The sequence below is a fragment of the Equus quagga genome, chromosome 7 (genome assembly GCF_021613505.1).
Source record: "Equus quagga isolate Etosha38 chromosome 7, UCLA_HA_Equagga_1.0, whole genome shotgun sequence".
Lineage (NCBI taxonomy): Eukaryota > Metazoa > Chordata > Mammalia > Perissodactyla > Equidae > Equus > Equus quagga.
The window spans coordinates 2,347,687-2,371,994 of record NC_060273.1 but is presented as its reverse complement, the minus strand read 5'-3'; the positions used below and the strand labels follow the sequence as shown (position 1 = coordinate 2,371,994).

Genomic DNA, 24,308 nt, shown 5'->3' with positions numbered 1-24,308 from the left:
CTCCGCTGCAGGCGGCCCAGTGTTTTGTTGGTTCGAATCTTGGGCGTGGACATGACACTGCTCATCAAGCCACGCTGAGGCAGCGTCCCACATGCCAGAACTAGATGGACACACAACGAAGAATGTACAGCTATGTACCGGGGGGCTTTGAGGAGAAAAAGGAAAAAATAAAATCTTTAAAAAAAATTAAAAAAAATAAAAAAAAAAAACTTGTACAAGAATGTTCAGAGCAGCATTATTCATAATAGCCAAAAGGGGAAAACAACCCAAATGTCCATCAGTGGATAAACGGATAACAAAACATAGTCTAGCCATAAAATGAAATATTATTCAGCTATAAAAAGAAGACACTGGCACATGCTATGACACGGATGAACATGGAAAACATGCTAAGTGAAAGAGGCCAGACGCAAAAGGCCACAGATTTTATGATTCCATTTATGTGAAATGTCCAGAATAAGCAAATCTATAGAGACAGAAAGTAGATTAGTGGTTATCAGGGGCTGGGGGAGGGAGAGAATGGTGAGTGACTGCTAATGGATCTGGGGTTTTTTTGTGGAATGATGAGGATGTTCTGGAACTGGATGATGGTGACGTTTGTACAACCTTGTGAATATACTAAACACCACCGAACTATTATACACTTTAAATGGGTAAATTGTAGGGTATATTATATCCCAATAAGCTGTTATTAAAAAAAGTTACATCACACATGACTGCCTTAGTTTCTATATAAGAACTCATTCAAATCTATAAATCGACTTTTAATGAAGAAACAAAGGGTAAGCACCAAAAAAACTCAAGCAACCAAGAGACGAAAATGTGCATAATATTCAAAGACAAGTTAAAGCAACCAGAGATAGCACTGTACATTTTTAATTATGGGGAGAGGCTGGGGATAAATTAATAGAAAGAATGATTAAATATGTTTTCAATACACAGAGACATCCAATGCTGGCAAGGCTATGATAAAGCAAGTATACTCATACAACTGTGGCTAGCACCGTGTTGCTTTTAAAATGTTTTTAGGGGGCTGGCCCCGTGGCCAAGTGGTTAAGTTTGCGCACTCTGCTGCAGACGGCCCAGTGTTTCGTTGGTTCGAGTCCTGGGCGCGGACATGGCGCTGCTCATCGAGCCCCGATGGGGCGGCGTCCCACATGCCACAACTAGAAGGACCCACAACTAAAATATACAACTATGTACTAGGGGGCTTTGGGGAGAAAAAGGGAAAAAAAAATCTTTAAAAATGTTTTTGGAAAGCAATTTGGTAACTTGTCAACAAAGCAATGACAGAACCACTGTCAACGAGACACAAAGAAATACTAAAAAGAAGTGGGTAGAAACACAGTTAAAAATTTAGGTGGGCATTAAGAAAGGAACAGACAGTGTCAAAGTTAAATTGGAAATACATAAAAGTTGTACCCACAGCCATAAAAAAAAGTCTCTTTTCCAGCTCTGACCTTGAAGTGTTCTAGCAGTGACATCATTAGCCTACCCACCACCAGACTGTTGTAGAACAACACGAAATGAACTCAGAGCACTCAGATTTGTTTCTAATTGGACTCTCCATTAAAAGAACCCAGGGGAGCACTTGATTCCATGTCTTGGAACAGAAAAAAGACAATATGGTCCAGGAATCCCTTGCTATGTCTGAAAAGGAGGAGGCCTTCACAGGTGTCTGTGGTAGCACAAAAGGGCAGGGAAGCCGACCTGTAGGGGCTGTCACTGGCCAAGTTGTAACCCTAAAAATACTAAAAAGATATCAACAAGTACAGCTAACCCAAATAAGCTAAAACTGAGAAAATCATGAGTCTGTAACAATACACACAGGTGATAAAAAGCATATCAATATTGTAACATAAAAACAGGTTGAATATAATTGACACTTAATTTTATAATTAAGTTGAATAACTAAAAAGAGTATGACCATACGAAGCTCTGTTTCTTGTGTTATGTATGTTTGTTCTTAAAGGACAGACAAAAATTTCTTTCTCCATTTCAATAGGGAAGGTGGGCACACAGAAACCAATGGTGTGCAGCAGGTGACAGCTCAGCCACCACAAGAGCTAAGCTAACAGAGACACTCACCTTGAGATACGCAAAATGCATAACAGTCAAAAACAAATCTAGACGGAACATCCTGTGACCCAAACATGATGAGCATGGAGGTGGAGAAGGGAGGCAGCAGATAGCAAGAACAGGCAGGAGCCTGGGCAGTCCCCGCAGTGCTGTATAAGCCTCTGCTCCATGTGGCAGGCCAACCCCAAGAAGGGCAAGCAGAAGGTAAATCTGATGAGACTGGTTTACAAGCATGTGTGTTTCTTAGACCTTTCTTTTCTTTCTAGCAAAGTGGTTTCTATGGTTATAGAAAAGGTCTTGAGAGCAGATCCTCAAATGCAAGCACTGCCCCTTAGAAAAAGTGGGTTTGCAATCTGACCTCGGCTAGCCCAATACTGAGCATAGGCACCAACTAGATGGGCAACTCTCAGCACAATCCTCTGCCCATTCCCAGGCTCCACAGTGGGTGCCAGCCAAACCATGACGCACACTGGGAACCAAAAGGTTGTCTTGACACAGGTGGACCTGACCCAACAGACCCCGTGACGCCGAGGAGCACCTGGCCTGGCAATGACGAGGGAGGAAGTGGAGCATCATGCTGGATAAAACCTGCTCACTTCCGCTCAGACATCCATCCACACATGACGATGGTAAGCGCTACAGAAAATGCCCAGGTCACCTGAGCAGGTGTGAGGGGAGACGGGAGTGCCACAAGAACTGAGAATCTGAAGGACAGGAAGTGTATGTGTTTTGCTGTTACTGGTGTTGTTTGCTGGGGATGGCAGAGAGTGACTGAGACACGATTCAGGCAGAAAACAGGCACCAAGATAGCACTGCATTTTCCCTGAAGAATGTAAGTCACATGTGCCACTCCGTGTCAACACATTTGGATGCAGAGGACTCCAAGTCTGATGCTGCAGCAGCCCAGCCCTAAAAACCCCTGGTCGGCCCAGATGTACTACCAAAGCTCCTTCCCCAAGTGAGCGCATGTATCCCGTCCATGAGTAGTGAGCGTGAGAACAGGCAACAGGCTCAGTTCCATGGCTGCCCCAATGTGGGGCTTGTCCTGGGAGCTGCCAGGCCCACTCTAAAGCACAGGCCATTAGGAGGTCGCCCATCACCCTGAGCTCCCAGTCTTAAGAAGCTTCGGGTGGGCCCCGGCACATATTCTTATCCAAGTGGTTCTCAACTGGGGCCTTTCTGCCCCCCAGGGACCCTCGGCAATGTGTGGAGACATTTTTGGTTTCCATAACTGGGGAAGGGAGAAAGTGTTACTAGCATCTAGTGAGTAGGGGCAGGGATGCTGTAAACATCTCACAATGAACAAGACAACCCCCAAAACAAAGACAAATCAGGCCTGAGCATCAACAGTTCCGGGTTGATGATCGTCCTCCAACTTGGTAGATTCTACCCTCCCATCCCCAGGGAGGACCCCAACAAGTGTTCAGGGACTGCCCTCACAGCACTCAGCACTAGGACAGGCCCTGTGTGCAGCGCAGCCCTGCAGCCACCCCTTAGAGCAGTAGAGAGAAAGAAGTACAAGCACAGGAAGCTGGGATCCGCAGAGAGGTAGGTGTGCCCAGTTTGAAAAACGCACGTTAAAAAATCCTAATGCCGTGTTTGGGAAACAAGAAGAAACTTACTTCCATGATCTAAACAGTATAAAATGTCAGCACTGATGAGGCTTCACAGTAAGACTGCCAACCAGGGGAGTGACTTTACATCGAGAAATATTAGACTGGAAGAGAAGAAAGCACACCACTGAATGTACTCAAGGCCCCCCAAGAGCCGAATGGAAGTGCAGGGAAGCGGGGCGAGTGGCTGCAGGAGCTGGAGGAGGCTGAGAGGAGGGAATGGGCACACCTTCAATGGGAGTGAAGTGACACCCAACTCCCTCAGCAGCAAGACCCACATGCAACTCCCAAGAGGGTAAGAACACCAACTCAGCAAAGATGCATGAACCAGAATGTCTCCGCGCAGGCCCCTGCTCACAGACAGGCAGTCAACCAGTTCAACAGCAGCCGCAGGCTGGTGAACCAAGGAAACTGCCGGGGTATAGGCCCTCACTTTCTTTTTCAGTTTCTTCTGGACTCCCGACTCAGCTGGCTAACACACAGGTTTTGGCTGGAACTCTGCTTGACAATGCTGTTTCCAAATGCCAGCCTTTGACATTTCACTTGCTGTAAGATTATACCCAACAATTTCTCTGATTTGAGAATTTTTTTTTCTACTAACGACGCAAACTCTCAACTCAGAGCAGGAATGAAAAACACAGCTAGGAGCCTGCTTTGACTGCCGTGAATAACACTCTATTTCTTCCAGGGTAAAACAAGTCACTGCAGAATAAGAACACATCTAGCCAGAAAACTGGCATGTGAGGAGCACAGTGACCTGCAGCCTCATGGCCTGTCCTGGAACGGCTGTTCCCTCAGGGGAATCACCTCTCTCAGAAGGAGCTCCCCCACCCAGACTTCAGGTAAAGAGCATTAAGACTTAAGACAACCCCATGCATGGATTCCTAGCATTGTACCCTGTGGGCGGTCTGGGATTGAAATCTGTGGTAGAGAAACAGTGTCTTCTGTATACTTTGCAGAGCCTGTCACAAGATAAAAGTTTGAGCCCAGGTTTTTCCCACCTGTAAACATTAATGCTAATGCTAACTCTGACCTTTACAAGATGCCTGCCAAGTTCACTGAGTCAGAAAGCACAATTCCAATCAGAGGTTCAAAGGCATCAATGAGCCTCTCCTTTAAGAGAGACACACCAACTTAGTATAAATTAACATAAACGAGTCAGTCACCTTACTTTGTTGTTGGCAACTGGCTGAAACCGTCAGCAGGCTCTGGACAGGTACAGAATGCTCTGGAGCCTGAATGAGCCGTGCCTGCTTTGGTTTGGTGAGCATTAAAGTAGAAGGCTTGGCCACATTCAGGAGAGAAACAGGGTGCGTGGTCCGGAGATGCAGGAGGGTGGTGAGGTGGTCCTGAGGCCAGGCTGAGAGGGAGCAGGGACAGGATGCCAAGTGTCTACACACACACCAGTCAGCAGCACCTACAGTGCACAACCACCATCCCCCTCCACCTCAAATTGCCAGGACTCCACGCTTCACCACCAGGAACCTCTCCGGCCCCTTCACCTAGCCCTCTGGTCCAGCCCTGCCCAGTAGGCACAGTGTGTTTGCCCCACCTTATAGCACATCCTGCACCTCCGTGTCCAGAGTTCTGGGAGGGTCAGGGGGAGCTCCGAGACCTTTAACTCACCCAAAGCAGACAACCCGGGCCATGCAGTAACTTCTGTTAAGTATCCCTTACTCTCCAAAGCCATGGTTTTTCTGTTATTTCATAAAAATATATACACTCATTTTGCTCAACACAGTTTCTTAAAGGAAGTAAAGTAGCCACATTATTAACCCAATTACTCAACAAACATGGCCAATGTGCTAGCATGGTCCAGAGACACGGCCATAGGCAGCTGCGCTTCCTATCCCTGGGAAGCTACATCCTAATAGGGCAACAGGCCCAATGTCATTTACAGAACTAGCTGGTTAAAGCTGTGAGAGTGGCCATGGTAGAGATGGCTGAGTGCCATCTGCTCTGTCACCCCTACGAATGAGGGTGCAGAGCAGACCCCTGGCTGCTGTGGGGCTCAGAAAGAGTGCTCTCAAGCAGAGCAGCCTCAGGCAGAGGGGTTGGAGGGTTGCAGCACTGTCCAGGGGAGGGTGACGGCGGCTTAGATGGCACTGCGATGGCAGGGAGGGAAATAGTCAGGTACAGAAAGTGAAATGTAACAATGGCTAATCACGCATCACACATTTTAAAGTTCCACTTTCCCCTAACGTTTCTGATTCAAAACACAGCAGCCTTCATGACTCATGAGTTAGAAAGAAAAAACAGTCATTCTGAAATCAACATCCAAGTGAAGTGTAGAAAGAACTGGATTTTTGAAATGGCAATAACAGATGATATCACTCACACACACACACACACACCCCTGCTTTTCTATCACATGCTTTATGTGAAAGAGCAGGCCCTCCACCAGCACCTCCCAGCAGCTTTAATGATTTAAGGCAAATATGGTTCCCTCAAGACCACAGTGCTCTATCTACTCCATCAGCAAATGTTTGCTGAGCACTTAACTCTCTGCCATGCACTGTTCTGGGCACTGGAGATACAACAAAGAACAAAATCAAGCCTGTGCCCCCAAGAAGCCCACATTCTAGTAGGGCAGACAGACCCCCTCCCCGCAAAAAACAAGGTAAAATCTACAGTGTGTCAGATAGTGGTAATCACTATGAGAGAAACACAGCGGGACAGCAAGACAGGAGTGTGTGGACAGGGGTGGTGCAAATCAAAACAGAGACGCCCTTACTGGGAAGGGGACATCTGAGCAAAGACCAGAGGAGGGAGGGAAAGGCCTAAAGACATCTGCACAGAGCCTTCCCAGCAGAGGACTGGCCAGTGCAAAGGCTCCGAAGCACGAGTAACTCTAGACTCACCACCCTCCAGCGTGGCCCATGGTACAGGCCACCTCCAGAAAGAACCCCTGGGTGCCAGGCAGGGAACCAAGTGCCCCTGAAATACCCTTCCTGAGGTCACTTCTGGCACCCTCTGGGCACCTCAAAACATAAGGGTGGGAACCTATCAACGGGGCTGCCCACAAGGGCCCAGGCGCCTTCTGAACTGGAGTCTGATGCCAGCCTAACCACAGCTGTACTGCCCCACATCAGTCCTGGTCTCCGAGATGCTGGTCACCCGACCACTGTTGTTCTGAAATGTCCCAGTAGTCTCTCCTCTGCTCCAGCGTTATGGGCACTACGGCACAAGGACCTGTCACGGGCAGCTTCCCTCCTCCTTCATGGAATTCTGCAATCTCCTTCCTGCCGCGGCCACAGCATGCCAGTCAAACACCTCAGCACAAGACCAGATCTCAGGGCCCCTCCCTGACGGAGAGACACTTAGAGGGTCAACTCAGTGTTCGTGCTTTCTCTTCCTGCAGTCATAACTAGCTGGCATGGGTATGTTTTAATGAATAATTTTATTTCTATACTTAAAGAAAATGATGGTTGCAATATTACCTTGTAAAGCTTTTTTTTTTTTTTTTGGAGAAATATTAGCCCTGAGCTAACATCTGCCGCCAAGCCTCCTCTTTTTGCTGAGGAAGACTGGCCCTGAGCTAACATTTGTGCCCATCTTCCTCTGCTTTATATGTGGGATGCCTGCTACAGCATGGCTTGCCAAGCGGTGCATAGGTCCGCACTCGGGATCCGAACCAGTGAACTCCAGGCCACCAAAGTGGGACGTGAAAACTTAACCGCTGCGCCACCGGGCTGGTCCCCTTCTAAAGCATTTTTTAAGCAACAGTTGTGAAATGAAAAGTCTTAGAAAAGAGCCCTCTTCCAGTGTGAAAAGTCCAAATGTTTATCTGTACTATAGCTGTTATTCTAAAGGGCTAATTTTTTAAACATTTTGAGGCAGTAATTAAGCTGCATAAAGAGCACTCTGAGACCATCTGCCACAATCTGGAGGACACTTGCTGACCAGCAGCCCTGGGGTGGGGGGGGGTCTTGTCAGGCTCCCAGGCACCTCTTCCAGCCGGCCAGCCCTGGGCCCTGAGGAGGCAGCACAGCCCAGAGAGCCCAGGCGACTGAGGACCTGCAAGTGAGTCATTCCCTCCCAGCACAGCCCAATCAGCTTGCCACCCACTTGGTGACCCAAAATTACGGTAAGTAAATACTTTTGGTTACTCAATAGCTTCTGAAATTTAAATCTCTGGAGAAATTTAAAGCAACAGAACCTTAGGTGTGCCCACCCACCATCCCTGCCCAATCAAATGGAGCTTGTCACAAGAGAAGTTCTCAAGAACATGGCCCTCTGCCCAGTCCCACAGGCTCCGCATCACTGTGAGAGCTATGATCACTGGCCCTTCCTACACACGTGCACACACCCCAAATCCAAGCCCAAGGGAAGGCTGGGAGCTGCGGCCTGCCTCGCACTGACAAGTTGCACACCAGTGGCTCCCCACGGCCAAGGCCTACGTGTGTCAATGCTGCTCCTTTCCGGCCAGGAGCCTCCCAGAGGCCATGCCCCAGCCCCTCCCTCCCTCCCCCACTTCTCAGTACTGTACCCTATCAACTCCCTCCTCCCTCAGGACAGGAGCCCTTCTGTGCTTCTCTCTCCTACCTCCTGTGTGACTGTCAGGATAAACTTCTGTAACCGCATCGTTGCTGAGAAACGTGGAAGATGTGCACATCTCTATTGAGAACAAGGAGGGACAGCTGTTCTCAGTTGAACTTGGCCAGGAAAACTGGCACCATCGACATCCAGCACCTTTGGGGTCTCTGGAAAAGTGAGTCTCACCACGCCCCCGCAACTCCAGTCAACATAAATCTGGTTCTATACTATGAGTGTGTTGTGGTGAATCAGTAAGTAGGAGAACCACCTGCTGTGTTCACCTCGCTTTTTCAGAGCAGGCACACGGGTTTCGGAGAGGACCACAACCATGCCTTCACAGGAGCTTCTCTGACAGGAAGACAAGCCTGAATTTTAAACAAGTGACTTCCAAATGAACTTATAAAACTATAGCCCATTTGTAAACTGGCCATTCTCTGTAGACTTGAATTTGTTCCATACAATTTGTATATAAGAACTTAAGAGGGGCCGGCCCCGTGGCCGAGTGGTTAAGTTCGCACGCTCTGCTTCGGCAGCCCAGGGTTCCGCTGGTTCGGATCCTGGGTGCAGACATGGTACCGCTCATCAGGCCATGTTGAGGTGGCGTCCCACATGCCACAACTAGAAGGACCCACAACTAAAAAAAAACATACAACTATGTACCAGGGTGCTTTGCGGAGAAAAAGGAAAATAAAATCTTTAAAAAAAAAAAAAGAAAAGAGTTTCAACTTTGATTTTTTGAGTATTGAGTTCAGCAGTCTCCCCTTAGAAGTAGAAACTCTCAAGGGAAAATTAACTTGAGAACAAATTATATTTTCGTATCCACCAAAAACATATCAAGGCTCAATTTAATTAAGTAGTACATTACTCAGCCACTAAGAGAGTTTAGGAAAATATCAGTATCAAGATATGAAAAATACCAAAATAGTCAGTATCCAATATTCAAAACTGCTAAATGTAACAAATATTTGATTGACAAACAGATGAAAATTGCAAATGAATTTGGGGCAAAGGAAAACAAATGACCCACAGACTTCTTTTCCACCTTCCATCAAGTCTCACACACCGGACACTGCACCTCTTCCAAAGCTGCAGACGACAGCTTCACTAACCTTAGGAGACTGACTAATTGCCAGGTAGATGGAAGCTTATTTTTAAAATACAGAGCCATATATTTTTAAAGCATACCTCATAGTCCTTAACCAGCTGGTGGCAGGACAGTACTGCACTGGGCAGATGAGGACGTGGAGCGGTGAGATGACTCACTAGGTTTCTGGAGGCCACTGTGAGCATCTGGGGGAGAAGCCACAGCCGGGGACCTCGGGTGGCTTCCCAGGGCTCTTGCGTCTACACAGGGAATGGAGCCAGCTGAAGAGGAGCTTTGTTCTCCAGAATGGTTTGGAGGGTTTGTGTTAGGACGGAGACTCAGGGTTTTTCCTCCTCTGTTTTGAAATGTAGTTTAAAACACTTTATAACAAAAAGTGACTTATTCATTCAGCTAACTGCTACTCACTGAGCACCAACCAGGAGCCCCATCCACGCTGAGCCCTGGGGACCAGAAGGAAGACGAAGATAGTACCTGAGTCAGTGCCCAGCGGAGGAGGAGTTGAATTTGGGGGAAGAGGGTTGACTGATGTCCCTCGGATCCCTCTGGATCTTTCTTTACTGATGTCCCTCAGATCCCTCTGGATCGTTCTTTACTGATGTCCCTCAGATCCCTCTGGATCTTTATTTATCTGTCTCTATGTCTTTATCTGTTTAGGAAGGATAAAATGCAAATTAGGCAAGAATTTCAAATGAAGGATGAGCTTGGGGAGTTTGAAGTTAGACTCAGAGTTAGTGCGATGGGAGTCTTTCATCTTGTTGACAGGGGGAGTCTGTCACTCTACACCAGGGATAAGGATTCAAAGCTGGGGACCTACACACCCCATATTTGAGCAATTGCAACTAGATTCTTTACATACATCTTGGCTCTTAAGTGTTTCTTTTTTAATTTTTTAATGTAACCTGCTGAGGAAGAATCTAATTCCATGATATCACAAGAATAAATAGATCCACCAGCTTAATCATTAGTTTCTGAACTGTCTAAGCCTTTTACACGTGAACTAGTCAATGGCGCAGACAGACAGACAAATTACAGGTACAAGGAGAGAGGAGCTACTGAGAAACTGTTAGGACTCACACTCTGCCTAATTGGGACCCCAGCTCTGCTCCTCACTAGCCACCTGACCTTGAGCAAACTGCCTCACCTCTCTGTGGCTCAGACTCTTCACCCCATAGTCAGGGATAAGGAGATCCAGAGCTCCCGGGATTGCTGTGCGGATTTAATGAGTTAACACAAAGCGCTCAAGCAGACTCAAAGGGAGCGCACTCACTATAAGCACTTTCACAATAAAAAACACAGAAGACACATACACAAAGTTTTCCCAACCAAGGATCATCAGATCACAAAGTAAGCCCTTCAAGACCAAAATGAAGCCCGTCCCCTTTCTAAATGCTGTTTGTTTATCTATGAGTAAAACTGGATTAAATATATACTGTATTAAGTGGCCCAATTCTAACTCTGAGGCAGACAAAACAATATAGGAAGGCTGAGCTCCCTAACACACCAGGCGAGGAATCAAAATCAAAATCAGGGCCTTCTATGGTCAACATGTCATCACACAGCTTAGGGCTCCAGCCAGCAAGAGAAAGGATCCCAAACTCAAAATGCTAAGCTGCCTTTTTAAAGATGGTGTTTGGGGCCGGCCCCATGGCCGAGTGGTTAAGGTCGCGCGCTCCGCTTCAGTGGCCTGGGGTTTCGCCAGTTCGAATTCTGGGTGCAGACATGGCATCGCTCATCAGGCCACGTTAAGGCAGCGTCCCACATGCCCCAACTAGAAGGACCCACAACTAAAATATACAACTATGTACGGGGGGGGGCGGTTTGGGGAGAAAAAGCAAAAAAAAAGATGGTGCTTACGCTATCTAGGTGGAGCATGCTCTAGAGCTGTGAAATGCACAGAGACAGGTACAGCCAACACACCACACAGTGGGAACACCTCCCTCTGGGTCCCTGCATAAACGGAGGTGGAAGGCTGCTACCAAATCCGACCAGTTCATCCCCAAAGGGACACTGCTCTCAGGTCAGCTGTGCTCACTGGCAAGGAACATTCTGGTAAGAAGCCCCTCTCACCCCAAGAAATTCCACAAAGCTAGCCTCAGCACAGAAAAACAGGCAGAGGTAGGGACAGCAACCACTGCTGCCTCCCCTACATCCCAACTTCCATCATGAAGAACTACCATGGTGGAGTAGCAAAATCAGGGACCCAAGTTCTCCGTTTGTGACTTAGCTGAAACCATGGGTAACAATGGGCAGCCACACTCTGAGCCATAATTTACTCTTCTATAAAATGAAGTTGATAATATAGACCCACCCCTTGAGGGCTGCTTTGGCACTCATAAGGCAGACCAGGCATGGCTACTGCCTAAGGTGGCGGGAGGGGGTTCTTGGGCCCTGGCACCTGTCTGTGTGTGCTCATAAAGCCAACCATGCCACATGCTCTGCCCACATTGGCCTTGGGCTGTGGGCAGATGGGGAGCTGGCCCACCAGAGACAAGCAGTCACCAATGCTCTTGTGCAGCCAGACACACAGCAAAATGCAGCTTGTCCTAACCACACCAAGTGTGGTTCCTTGTAAGCGTGGAACCACACTTATGAACTGAAGCTCCAGGTGGCTGGCTGGCTGGATTTAAACGAAGACGAGAGGAAGACTATCTCTAATGTTCGTTGGAACAGGGTGGAGAAAGGGCAAGAAGGGAGAGAGAAGCATTTGGTGGGTGATCCCCGAGGGTGGCCACTTAATCTGTCCTCCCACTCTCTCCTCCAGCCCCTTGGAGCCGCTCACTCAGTCAGAAGCAAGAGAAACAGGCAGAGGAACACAAGGTTGGAGCCGCCAGCGGCCTAAAGTCTAGTCCTCAGGCGTAACTGATCACAGGACTCAGTAAACACTATGTCTCTGAATTTTACTAACGTGCACCTTCAACATTAATTTTGTACATATGTCACCACAAACATACTATGAAACGCTGAAATACAAGATTTCTTTGCATAGACACTGAAGCTCTGCTTACTTCCTGCACTTTGGAACTGTCTAAAGGTATACTTTACACACCATTAACTTTATTAACATGAACATCAGGATGCAGGTTACCTCTGGACAGGAGGGGAGAAGATAACCATTGGGAGGGCCACTCAGCAGGCTTCTAAGACCTAGCAACACCCTCTGTTTCCAGCAGGGTGGTGGGCACACACGAGTGTGCTTTATGTTCATTCTTTAAATTCTCCATATACACCCTTTAGAGATACAAGTTTAAATATTGTTGCTTAAAATGAAATTAATGAAATGCCATTTTTCTCTACTTCTAAAAATAAACATTTATTAAGTGTTTACTGTTTGCCACGGACTCTTCTGAGCATTTCACAAGTACAATCACAGTTGATCCTCGAAACAACTTGGGAGTGAGGACCACTGGCATCCTTTTTTTTACAGAGGGGGACACTAAGGCACAGAGCAGGTCCCTGTGCACAGCCTCATGCCCAGCACTGAAGCCACATTCAAACTGGTGTTCTCAATCCTTCCAGTCAGGAGAGGGTGGGTCTGCTGCTGATACTCCTTGTTAGCCAAGGAATGAGGAAGTGGGCCCTAACCTGGCAAAGCCTTCCTGGGAAGCCTTTAGTAATCACTACCACATTACACCTTAGGTCACACCCTTCTGATCTGGCACATTCCTCTACAAAGAAGCTAGCGGAAAACAGTCAGAAATTCAGACCAAGATTTATATTACAAAAACATTAATTAAGAAATTACGGCCTATGTAAAAATGTCCACCAAGAGGACAACGGCTACTCCCAATTCGCCCACAGAGAGAAGCACTAGGCAGCCACTGCAAGTGGGATATTTAAAGAAATGCTCATGCAAAATGTTAAGTGAAAACAGCAGGAGACAAAACTGTGTCAGGTATACAACAGGGTCCCAATTTGGTTAAAAAAGACAGAAAGGAAACATGACTTCTGGGTAAAGGAAAGACAGATCTTGGGGTTGGTTCCCTGTAACCATTAACCTTGAGAGCTGCAAAGGACAAAGTGTGACTCGGACAAGGTCAGCAGAACAGCAGGGAGCTCCCAGCAGGGCCTCTGAGGGATCTTTCAATGGGGCAGGGGCAGGGGCAGGGAGCAGGGTGGGGAGGGGCAGGACTAAGTCCTTGATGACCCTGGTAATACCATGCAGAACCTAAGGACATTTTGAACTTCCTTCCAGGTTCATCAGTTCATTAATTCAGAAAGGACTCACAAGGGGCCAGGCCCATGGCCGAGTGGTTAAGGTTGAGTGCTCTGCTTCGGAGGCCCAGGGTTTCACCAGGGTTTTGCCAGTTCGGATCCTGGGTGCGGACATGGCACTGCTCATCAAGCCATGCTGAGGCGGTGCCCCACATGCCACAACTAGAAGGACCCACAACTAAAAATATACAACTATGCAGCAGGCGGCTTTGGGGATAAAAAGGAAAAATACAATCTTTAAAAAAAAAAAGAAAGGACTCACAATGTATAATGAGTATTTGCTAATGAAAAGATGAACGAACTAGTAAGGTTTAGATACAGATCCTATGTGTGAGGCAGAAATCATTAACTACCAGTGCAGGCCCAGAGTAGAAATCCTATTTCTGCTTTTCAGCCCATCATCCTGGAACTGTATCAGAAACACAGCAGCACTTCAAAGATAATTAATCCAATCCATATACTTAAGATTCCATTTCACAGCCAAATAAGCTTGGATAAAATCTAGAATGAATATGCATTAAAAGCTTTACTCAATAAAATCTATCATTAGTCAGAAAACAATATCAACAGGCTCTTGCCTTCCATTTTGCTAAAATTGATAATTTAACATATTAAACTTGACAACTAAGAAAAACAGTTTCTAATCTAAAGTCATATTAATTATATACCACCTAAATAAAAATCTTTACTTGGAAATTAAAATCATTCAGCAAACATCTTCCCCCATAATCTAGTTTGGGAATCTGAGTGACACCTAACTTGATCACAAGAAGGTTATCTCCTAAGTAAGTGATGTGGTGAGGCCAGGAGGTGCTGAGCCATTTCCCCTCCCACTCAGAGGAGCCAAATCCTGGGGCCTCTTCTTTCCCACTCTCCAGCTTCTGACCCCAGCTCCTTACAGGAAACCTCCTTCAGCCTCCAAGACCAGAAGGTCAAAAGCTAAAATAAAATCTAGAACACACGGTCACTTCCAGTGAAATGAGGTCTTTTCCCTGGGATTCTAGTCCTACCAATCCCTTGCCTCCAGCACCTCCTCGCCCTGTCTAGTCCCCTCTGCTGGGCTGGGGACCCTCAGCACTTCCCATCCTTCTGAAGCCGCAGCAGCCCCATCGCAGCTTTCCCTTTGCTAACACTGACCCACTAGCTCTGCCCTCTCCTCCTCTGATGTCCTGCAACCTCAGTGTGAACTATGCTGCACTTAGTCCCTGCCAGCCCACGAGGCATGTAGCACCAAGTGAACATCTCCCCAAGCAAGGTACAAGATCCTTGAGAGCAGAAAATGGACCTGTGAGAACTTCCCACAGTTCCTTAAAATGCCCTGGATTTTCTTGACCCTCCATCAGTGTTTCCCACACATGAACATATATAGCCACAGTGTTCTGGATAATTGTTCTAGTAACCCTAACAGATCATCCTGTAAGGAAAACGCCAAATTACTGTGGTCAAACTTTGTTTTTTAATCCTCAGAAGCTTCTCTCTTCTTGAAATAGGAAAAAAATGAAAACAAAAACCAGCCCCCAGATGCCAAAGGCCATATGAATAAATGTCATGTGGCAGGAACACCCCTCCAGCAGTGTAAACGTAGGTACTTTGCAACAGCAGAAGAGAGACTCAACTTATTTCTAACCAAGAAAGCCTATCCTGACACCTGAAAAGGCACCATAAACAGATGCTCTCTCTTCCTGGGCTCCTTATCTGCAAATTTTGAATAAAGAGCTTCTTATTGGGAACAATAATAGCCAACTGAGACACAGTGAGACTTTGTCCCAATGTTAACAGCTAACTCCCACAGCAGAACTTCACAACATCATCAGCGTGCACAGAAAGATCTATTTTGCTTAGTGTGACATTCATCCACACCTCCATCACTCCCCAATTTAGAGCTCAGCTAGCAGACTGACACATGCTTCCAGACCGTCCTGAGGCCCATTCCCCTGCTGCCAGGAGCCCTCACCATCACCTTCTCCAAGGTGCCTTCCCCTTATACCCACACCCTGGTCTTTCCTTCTACCAATGCCTACTTTCGTAACTATCTTGCTTTTGATGTGGTCCCATGGAAAGGAAGGGGCGGGGCAGGGAATGATCTGTAGATGGGTGGAAAAACAAACCAAACTCATTACTTTTCTGAAATGCCTATCTTCTGAGTTCTGGGCCAGAAGAAACTCTAAACTCTGCTCTTGGTTCAATCTAAAAGCCTCTAAGTAACAGCCCCAGGTTAGTCTGTGCCTCAAGGCAAAGATCTTTAGACAATAAACAATACTGTAGCTTCACCAGAAAGAAAAAAGCCAGAGGAGAAGGTATCAAAGCTGACTACCTACCTTCACAAAAGCCACGTGATGCACATCGATCCTCCACCTGCAAAGAAAGCAGGTGAGAGACTGACAACACAAGGCCTGAGGAGATGGCAGCAAATGCCGATCAAATCACCAACAGCACCCTCCAAATACTCCAGAGGGACACAGGCCTGCCCCGGATTAGAAACCAGTTCTATCAGGGAGTCAAGGCTCACTCTGCACCTGGGGACATAGCTTTCCCTGCAGAGTGTCCCGGGAGTGTCCATGCCTGTAGAAATTGGCCGGAGTCGGCAGGCGCACCTGGATCCCATCCCAGCTCTGACCCGTACATAGGTCTGAAGCCCTCCAGGTACCAAGTGTCTTCATCTGGAAACCAGAAGGATCCAACCGGGTAAGCATGAAGGTCCCTTCCAAAATAAAAATATTGTGGTCATCCTACGACACACAAACAGCAAGTATCAGAAAGCAGAGCAGGGCCACAAGCCTAATTCCAGTCACTGAGAACTCATCTTGGTTTCTCCTCACCAGTGATAAGTCAAGTGGACATCAGGCACCCTGAGAGGATGCACTAGGGGCACCCCAGCCCCATGGGATTCTTCCTGAGCCCATAACCCCAGTCTCATCACCAAAAAAATCAGACAAACCCAAACTGAGGGACAGTCTATGAAACACCTGACCAGTAGTCTTCATAAGCATCAAGTTCATGAAAAACAAGGAAGGACTAAGAAACTGTCTGAGACCAGAGGGGACCAAGGAGACACGACAACTAAATGCAATGTGATACCTGGATGGGATCCTGGAAAAGAAAGAGGACACTGGGCGAAAACTGATGAAATCTCAAAGAGGTTTGCAATTTAGTTAATAACAGTATGCTACCAGTGCTAATTTCTTAGTTTTGACAAATGTGGCATGGTTGTGGAGATGACAACATTAGGGGAAGTGGGGTGATGGGTATTACGGGAACTCTGTATTGTCTTTACAACTTTTTTATACATCTAAAATTATTCCAAAATCAAGTTTATCTTAAAAGTAAGTTTGGTTAGAGGCTATTTTGATAACTGAGTAAACTTAAAGGATCTGAAAATAAAAACGACTCAATGTTCAACACTCATTTGAAAAATGTGGGGCTACTGAAGGAAAATAGTACACTTGAAAGGAAAGGAAAAATCTAACATAGAAAAAGTTTAGTATGAACTTCCTAATACCACCTTCTCCAGCTTGTGTTGTCGGAAAGGCCTCCACGCCTGGAAGCAGAGCAGGTCTCCCTGGGAAAAGTACTAGGCAAGCACAGCCTGCCTGGTCTTCCCAGCATGCGAAACAGAGCTCCCTCCTTGAACTTCCTCCACACTTGGCCACTTCCCTGCTCCCCTGCCCTCTGGGCGACCCCTGCCAGGAAAGCCCCTGCTCCCTGCACCCCGAGTGGAGGTTCTTCTGCACTCCTCTCTGGAGCAGCCCCACAAAGGCTGGCCACCCATTCCTGGCAGGGGACTGCCCTCCCCTTCCAGCACCATTTGTAATGGGCTTGCCCGTTGACTGTTTCCCTTCAGCCCCCAGAGCAGGGCTGTGAGTGGCAAGGCTCACAGAGAGGTGGGAGCATATGCAGGCTGTCCTCCACCCACTAAGGTGTACAGGCGGTCTTTTTCACCCAAGGACTCCTTCAGGTCATAAGCATGGAGCCCTGTTCTGCTGACGCCTTTTCTCCTCACCTACCACCAACACAGCCACACTCACTTGCACCCAAAAGACACAAAGCTCAGTGCCAGTAGCTTCTGGGCAGGACAGTTTTCTAAGATTAAAAAAAAAAGCATTTAGATTATGAGTTTTGGGGTTTTTTTAGGAATGAGAATAAAATGCATTCACAAATAAAATCTATATTTAGATGTACTTTTTTTAAACTATATATCAGATAATAACCAGTTATGTACATACAATCAGTAGAAGACTATAATTTTGACCAAAGAAAAAAACTCATGAAAGAAAAATGCCAAACTGCAGGAAGAAAAACTGAGTTAACAATGGAAACAGAGGGCAGTAAATGCTGAGCTTCTGAGATCGTGCACTGAGGGAACAGTTTATTCTCTCATCCTCCTGTCCAGCCTAAGTCACAGGCCACTTGGAGAGAAAAATGCAAAATGGCTAAGTGCTTACCCTCAAGGAAGGAAGCCGGTTAATAATGACAAGACCCCGGAAATGGGCAGTCATCAAGCCTCTTGGCTTGCTAAGTGAGTTAGCTTGCTCACTTACCTGCTTCCCCATGGTCAGCTGCTGTGGCTCTCCAGATCAGACCTTCCTAAGAATAATGGCTGAGCAGAGCCAGGGTTCAGGCAATTGTCCCAAAGACTGGGCTGTTCCCATCATTTCCCAAAGGAGAAGTCCATGAGGTACTGCTTGACAGCCAGGGTGGCACACACTGGGTCTAATGTTCCCATGTGCTCCCGCACTCCTCCTAGGTTGGTGGCTCTCTCACTCACTCCCTGCACACCTGTGCATAGGAGCATAGCAGGAAACTCTGAGACAAGGTGGGCTGCTCAACACTGAGTGCTGGGGTCCCCCAGGACCACCAGCCATACAACTATCCTGGGAGGGTGGCACCTCTAGCACCTGGGGGCACAGCTGTGGTGATGTATGTGGCTGCACCCACCCATGGAGCACATGCCCCTCTTAGGGCAGGACACTCCTATAAATGAGAGCAAAGTTAAGGCCTGGGAAAAGCCATCTCTGATCTTGTCCAAAACAGCAAAGACAGGTGTGCCAAAGGGACCACAGAGCAGGATGGCCATTTCCCCAACAGTCCCTCCATCAGGAGGGAAAAGCAGCTTGGCTTCTGGTCAGAGGGACTGCTAGGGTGATCCTCATCCTCGGTTAGGGATCTTCCCGAAAGCAGTCCTCCTAATAGGAAAACAACTGCCTTGGGAGCAGCTGCCTCTCATGCAGGGTTTACATTCCTGACACTGGCTCTTCTACAGTTTAGGTACTCAGAGTCTAGCCACGTGAGGACAGTGGTCCGCAGTAGGCCTCGCCCACCACGGTGGCAGTGCCAACACGGAGCGCCTCAGCTCAGAATACTGCATGCTTGACACTAACATTTTGCTTATTCAGATTTAACCCAATATTTGATGGCCAAAACTTCCCAGGGAGGGCTATAGTATAAAAAGGAACCAATAGCGTTGAAATATAACCTTTCAAGGGTCAAGTAGATGTTATAATACACACACAGAAAAAAGAGCTACCCCCTTTTAAATTATATTTCCTTAGACAATGAAGAAGTGGAACACAAGTCCACGTTTTTAACCATCTTCCTAGGTTGGAGTTTAGTTTTGGGCATTAAATAGACAATGAACAGTTTATGAGGAGACCCTCCAACCCTCAAACATATACAGCTCTGAATGCAGGATTCAGGCATGTTTTTGTTAATAAATAGCAAAAAATGGTAAGACAGTGTGTGACAAATAACGCCACAGAAAACCCAGGTACAAGAACCATGAGGAGAAAGTGTGAAAAAGAATAACAGAAACCATCTAGAAACTCAAGGTTTAGAAAGATGCCATAACAAGGTGCAGAACCTGTTTTAGAGAAACAGAACGCTGAATATATAACAAAACCAAGTGCAGACCAAAGGAGGGGGTGAAGGAGCTGACCGGTCAGAAAAGGCTTCACAGTCCCGGGGGGGTCCACTGAGGGGAATTTCTTCAGGCAAAGAGGAAGGGCCTAAAGAGGAGAACCTGGCAGCTGAGAGCATCCTGGATACTGTCCTGGGCTGTGCAGGCTGGAAAGAGAGGCCACACAGCAGGGGCACCTGAGGAGGGGCTCTCACTGCAGAGGAGCAAAGTGACAGGCCAGGAGAGGTAGAGAGAAGTCACAGGAGCACTGGAACCTGGGGACACCCCAGCAAGTCCTCACTTCCTCCTTCACCAGGAAAGGGGGAACTAGGAAGAAAGTGTGTCAATGTTTTCAGCCCCGCCAGGCAAGAGAGCGCGATGAAAATGCAGTGTGGCCATGCCCCTCCAGATGTAACTGCATCCTTCATTGCAGGAGAGCATCCATGGCCATGCTACAACCAAGCACATGCAGTGCACTTCAGATTGGGTTCAAGAGCAAGGTCTGCGAGATACAACCTTCTCTGCACAGGTGGGGCAGAGTTCCAAAGTCTACTGCAATCTCCCAGAAACAGGGAGGGAGAATGGAAAGTTAACTCCAAGCCCCTTTCCCACAGCACTTCATGAGAAGTTCAGTGAGGCGTCAAGCCTGCCCACAAATCTTATCAGCCTCCTCTGACAGCACCCAATATACGGCTGTCACTTTGAGATACAACTCCTGCTGCAGTAAAATTAATTCCCAAAGAGAAAAACAGGTTGACGAATGAGACTTTAACAACGAATTCACTGTAAACAGCTTTTACCCAGATGAATTCTGATTGAAATATTGCACACGCACAGCCCTGCACGCAGCCTCTCATCAGCCCTCTCCAACGTGGGCAGACCTGCAACTAGCTCCACAAACACAGAAGACACGGACCACCAGAATGAACTTCCTCGGCATCCAGACATACCTTCAAACCACACCTTTAAATATTTCGATTCCCTGCAGGCTGCAAGCTGATTTAAAGCACAGTGGCTGGTATAGAGGGCAGGCGATCCTGTCTGTGAGAGGGAGGAGGTCACTGGGCCATCAGGAACCGTGTGCCCACCTTCATCAGGTCCTTTGGCAACGCTCCAGATGAAAACCACTTGTTTGTTTTCTGTGGGCCGTGCACCCAGTTATGGGCTGCTAATGTCTGATCTGTCCATCTTTTTCACACACACAGTTTGCAGTGCTGTCAGTTCCAGCTTCTGTGGGCCTATGTGTAATCCAACTATTTAAACAGAAACCCGAATCAGTTGGTCTGATAAGGGATTTGAAGCCCACAAATGAAAATCCTTTATAATGAACTACCCCTGTTAACACATTCAAAATGACTTAGAATTTCTTGGAGTAAAAATTTCAGCTTAAATCAGGAAAACTTTCAGACTAAGAGAATGGAAACAGACATTGTATAACTACATAAAAGCAACCAGCGTCAAGCAGTGAAAGACCCCCAAGAACCATCAGCAACGCAACAGACCTTTCTCCTCTAAGACAGTATCATCAGAACACATTCCCCATTACTCTTGAGAAAATGCACTCTATTGATTCAGCTAGAGACTGGATACACAACTGGTTCTCAATATTCAAATAATTTTTTTAAAAGTCTGGTATCACACTGAAGAAGTAAAGAATGTGATCCAGTTACAGAAGAATGCACGACCGAAAAGACCTGAACGATACATGTCCAAAACTTACAGTTTCCACACCAGCATTTCCTCCCTGGTGATCTGCCCTTTGAACCTGCCTTCAAAACAACTGCGCTCCGCACCCCTCTGGCCAGCTGTCATCACAAGGGCAGGCATAGGGCATGCACACATCGGTCGAGTCCTCCCACCTGCTGAGGGAGTCATTTCTGCATGAAGTGCTCCTCGGCAGCAGCTCCTTGCTCTACTCGCGGAAATGAAGTATCACGTGGAATTCCATCAAAGTCCATTTCCACAAGATACTCCTTAGGAAGGGGCAAAGTGTAGTCCTGTGAGGGCTCTCCACACACCATCAGCTCAGAAGGGACTGACCTTGCTCACCCCCTCCCATTTCTGCAACAGTTCCCAGTTCATCACACGTTTGCCCTACGTGCACCCAAACCCTGTAACAGGTGGCTCAGGGGATGAGAGCACAGATTGAAAAGGGGGACACACCTAGGAGCCACCTTTTCCCCCTTCCCAGAACCATGCTAAAGGCAGCTTTGAAGAGGCTGAGACCTGCTTTGAAGAGCTGCCCTTGGCCTCTTTTCAGGTCCCACATCTCTGTAGGCTGCTGCTGTGATCCTTCTTATAAAACGCATGTCAGAGGACTACAACCAACCTACACTTCCACTCCTTATTAGTACGGGGACCTCATCTTGTCAGCTCTGGACTCAGCTCAGTAACTCCTGTAGGGGCGTCACCGGGACATACATACACCACACGTTGCACGAGGCCACACGAAGAGGAGTTACCCAAAAGGGAGTGTGAAAATCAGAACCCACTTCTTTCCATGTTCTCTGCTTTCTCCATCACCTTCCCACACAGACGCAGCCATCCTTGCAAAAGACAGAGCCGTCCTAGAGTGTGCAGGGAGCCACTCTGTCTAGTCGCCAATTTTACCTTTAACAAAAGCATTGCACAGTTCTTTTTTCGAAAGGGAGGATTTCAAGCCTCATCCATTCAGAATATCAACCCTCAAATAAGGATGAACCAGAGCCTCTTTCCAAACAGCTGCTTTCTGACAGCATGAGGCTCAAACAGGCTTCAGGGGTCACAGAGTTCAGCCATCTGCCCAAAGAAAAAAATAAGTGTGCTGTCCTTCCATGTGAAGATGTCCCTCCTACATCCAGCACGGCACAGTCACGACATTCAGGCGCAACCCTCAGGAAGGAGTCCTGGGCAGTGACACCAAGGACTTCCTTAGGTCCAGTGCTGCACTGAGCTGCCCAGCAGACTCCCCTCCAGGGCACTCCTCTGAGTGGGGCTGGGTGGCACCGGGGCCTCTGCCATCACTCAGACATGCGTCCAAACTGCACTCTATTTACCAGGCAAGTACTTAACCCCTCTGCACCTGTTTCCACGTCTGTAAATGGGAACGACACCTATCTGGCAATACTATCACCAGAAGTCAAGCAACACCGTGTGAGCTACCTAGCAAAGTGCCTGCCTTAAGGTAAGAGCTCAATAAATGGTATTCACAGCCCCTGGCCCCTCTTAGTATCAAACTGGGCTAGGCCCTTTTCAGATTTCACAACTCGTACTGCTCCCCCTGTTGGCTGTACACACTTAAAGAAACAGGAAAGTTAATAATTGGGATGGGGCTTCTCATACAGTGCTACCTTAAACAATCCAGATGCAAACTCACTTGAACCACGCAAATCTATCTGTCCTCAGGTGAAAATTCCCACATTGGGGGCATCTCTGCCGTTACTGATGGGAAATATGGCATATTCTCACATATTTACACGTGGGAGAATCTAGCTGATGAAGTCACAAAACCTAGTTCCTCTCAGTTCCTCACGGAGAGGTCTATCCTTTATTCTGTAATTCACTTTTTCTCACTGGATTCCAGCGTTTTTTCACTAAAAAGGTGCTTTATGCAAAGAAAACTCCCAGACATCAACTGTCCATCACGTGGAACCACCAAAACTAAAAGGAAATGTGCTCTTTTCCTCTTCCCACGGACATTGTCAAAGTACACACCTTGCGTGGCAACATCACTGTATGAAAGTTCATTTTACAAACTTCCATGACTACTGTCAGCCACAGCCTCCACTGAGGTTCGCCAAGCAGCCTAATTTGTGTTTTTGTGTTAGCCCAGCCACCCCAGGGTACAGTCATACATGTCGCAACAGTCAAAGACATCCCTTTCGCCTTTGACCGTTTTTCTCAACTGAACAGGTCCTCCTTCTCTTAGACTTTGGATTATCCCCCATCGCTACAAAGCAGAGTTCTTAACCTGAAGTCCACGGACGAGCAGCAGAAAGTTCAAGAGCCTCCTGAAATAATTACAAAATTCGGTGTAACTGTGCGTTTTTCTCAGGAGAAGATTCATACCTTCCGTGAGATTCTCAAAGGGGCTTATAACCCCCCAAAAAGATTACGGAAAATAAGTAATCAAGTAAATTTCTCGGCTCTTCCTTCATTTAAAGGATTTGCCTTTTGAAGCAAATTGTGCAAGTGTGTTGACATTCTTCCATCACCCACTTTACACTCGCATACAAGGTGGACGTCCTTAAACCATCTTCCCAAGACGCCAGAACTTGGAAGGAAAACATCAAAACACTACGGATACTTTTAGTAACAGAGAGTAAACATATAAACACTAGCGATACCCTTAGCTAGACGTTTCACCCAACAAGCGCTTCTTCCTTCCCCCTAAAACCCCTCCTCGCTGTCCCGCTCACCTGCCCCTCGGTGGCCAGTTTGAGCCCGGCCTCCCAGGGGTGTCGCACCACACCGATGCCTGTGTCCAAGCGGAGCCTCCAGGCAGGAGAAGCACCCCAATGCCGCCGCGCCGGGAAGGGAGCACATCGGACTCCATCGCAGCCGCGAACTCGGAGGCCCGGAGCATCAGGTGCTCAGGCGAGAACTCACAGCTCCCGCTCTGCTGCGGCGGAGGCACGCGGACCCGTTCCCGGCAAAGGCCCCGGCGGTTCCTCCACGGACAGAACCGAAGGGAACCCGGAGACTCGTCTCCAGGCCGCGCCGAAAACAAACTTTCCGAGCACTTCCACCGCGACGGCCGGTGACACCTCCCCGGCTCCCCCGCCCTCTGCGCGTCTGTCAGCGCCCCCGCCGGGCCGGCGCCGCCGCACCGGGGCCCGGGCTCCCCGCGGCGGCCAAGCGGCGCCGCCACGGCGCCCGCGCTCCCCGGCCC

At 47.7% G+C, this 24,308-nt stretch overlaps 1 protein-coding gene across 7 annotated transcripts in view; it reads right to left on the bottom strand.

Annotated features, from left to right (window-relative positions):
- PDPK1 (3-phosphoinositide dependent protein kinase 1) overlaps nucleotides 1–24,308 on the bottom strand; it is an 80,076-nt gene that overhangs the window by 55,225 nt on the left and 543 nt on the right. Inside the window, exons 2-4 of one of the 7 annotated variants that reach the window (XM_046666226.1) lie at nucleotides 15,864–15,900; nucleotides 9,805–9,979; nucleotides 9,414–9,572 (exon numbers count right to left, since the gene is read on the bottom strand). The exons of 1 other annotated variant lie outside the window; for it this stretch is intronic. In XM_046666226.1, coding sequence (XP_046522182.1) covers nucleotides 9,414–9,518 — 105 coding nt within the window. In that variant the 5' untranslated portion in view covers nucleotides 9,519–9,572; nucleotides 9,805–9,979; nucleotides 15,864–15,900. Of the gene's footprint in view, nucleotides 1–9,413; nucleotides 9,573–9,804; nucleotides 9,980–15,863; nucleotides 15,901–16,139; nucleotides 16,166–23,835; nucleotides 24,232–24,308 lie in introns of those variants that run through there. 5 more of the 7 variants (XM_046666227.1, XM_046666225.1, XM_046666228.1 and 2 more) reach the window with 5 other exon arrangements.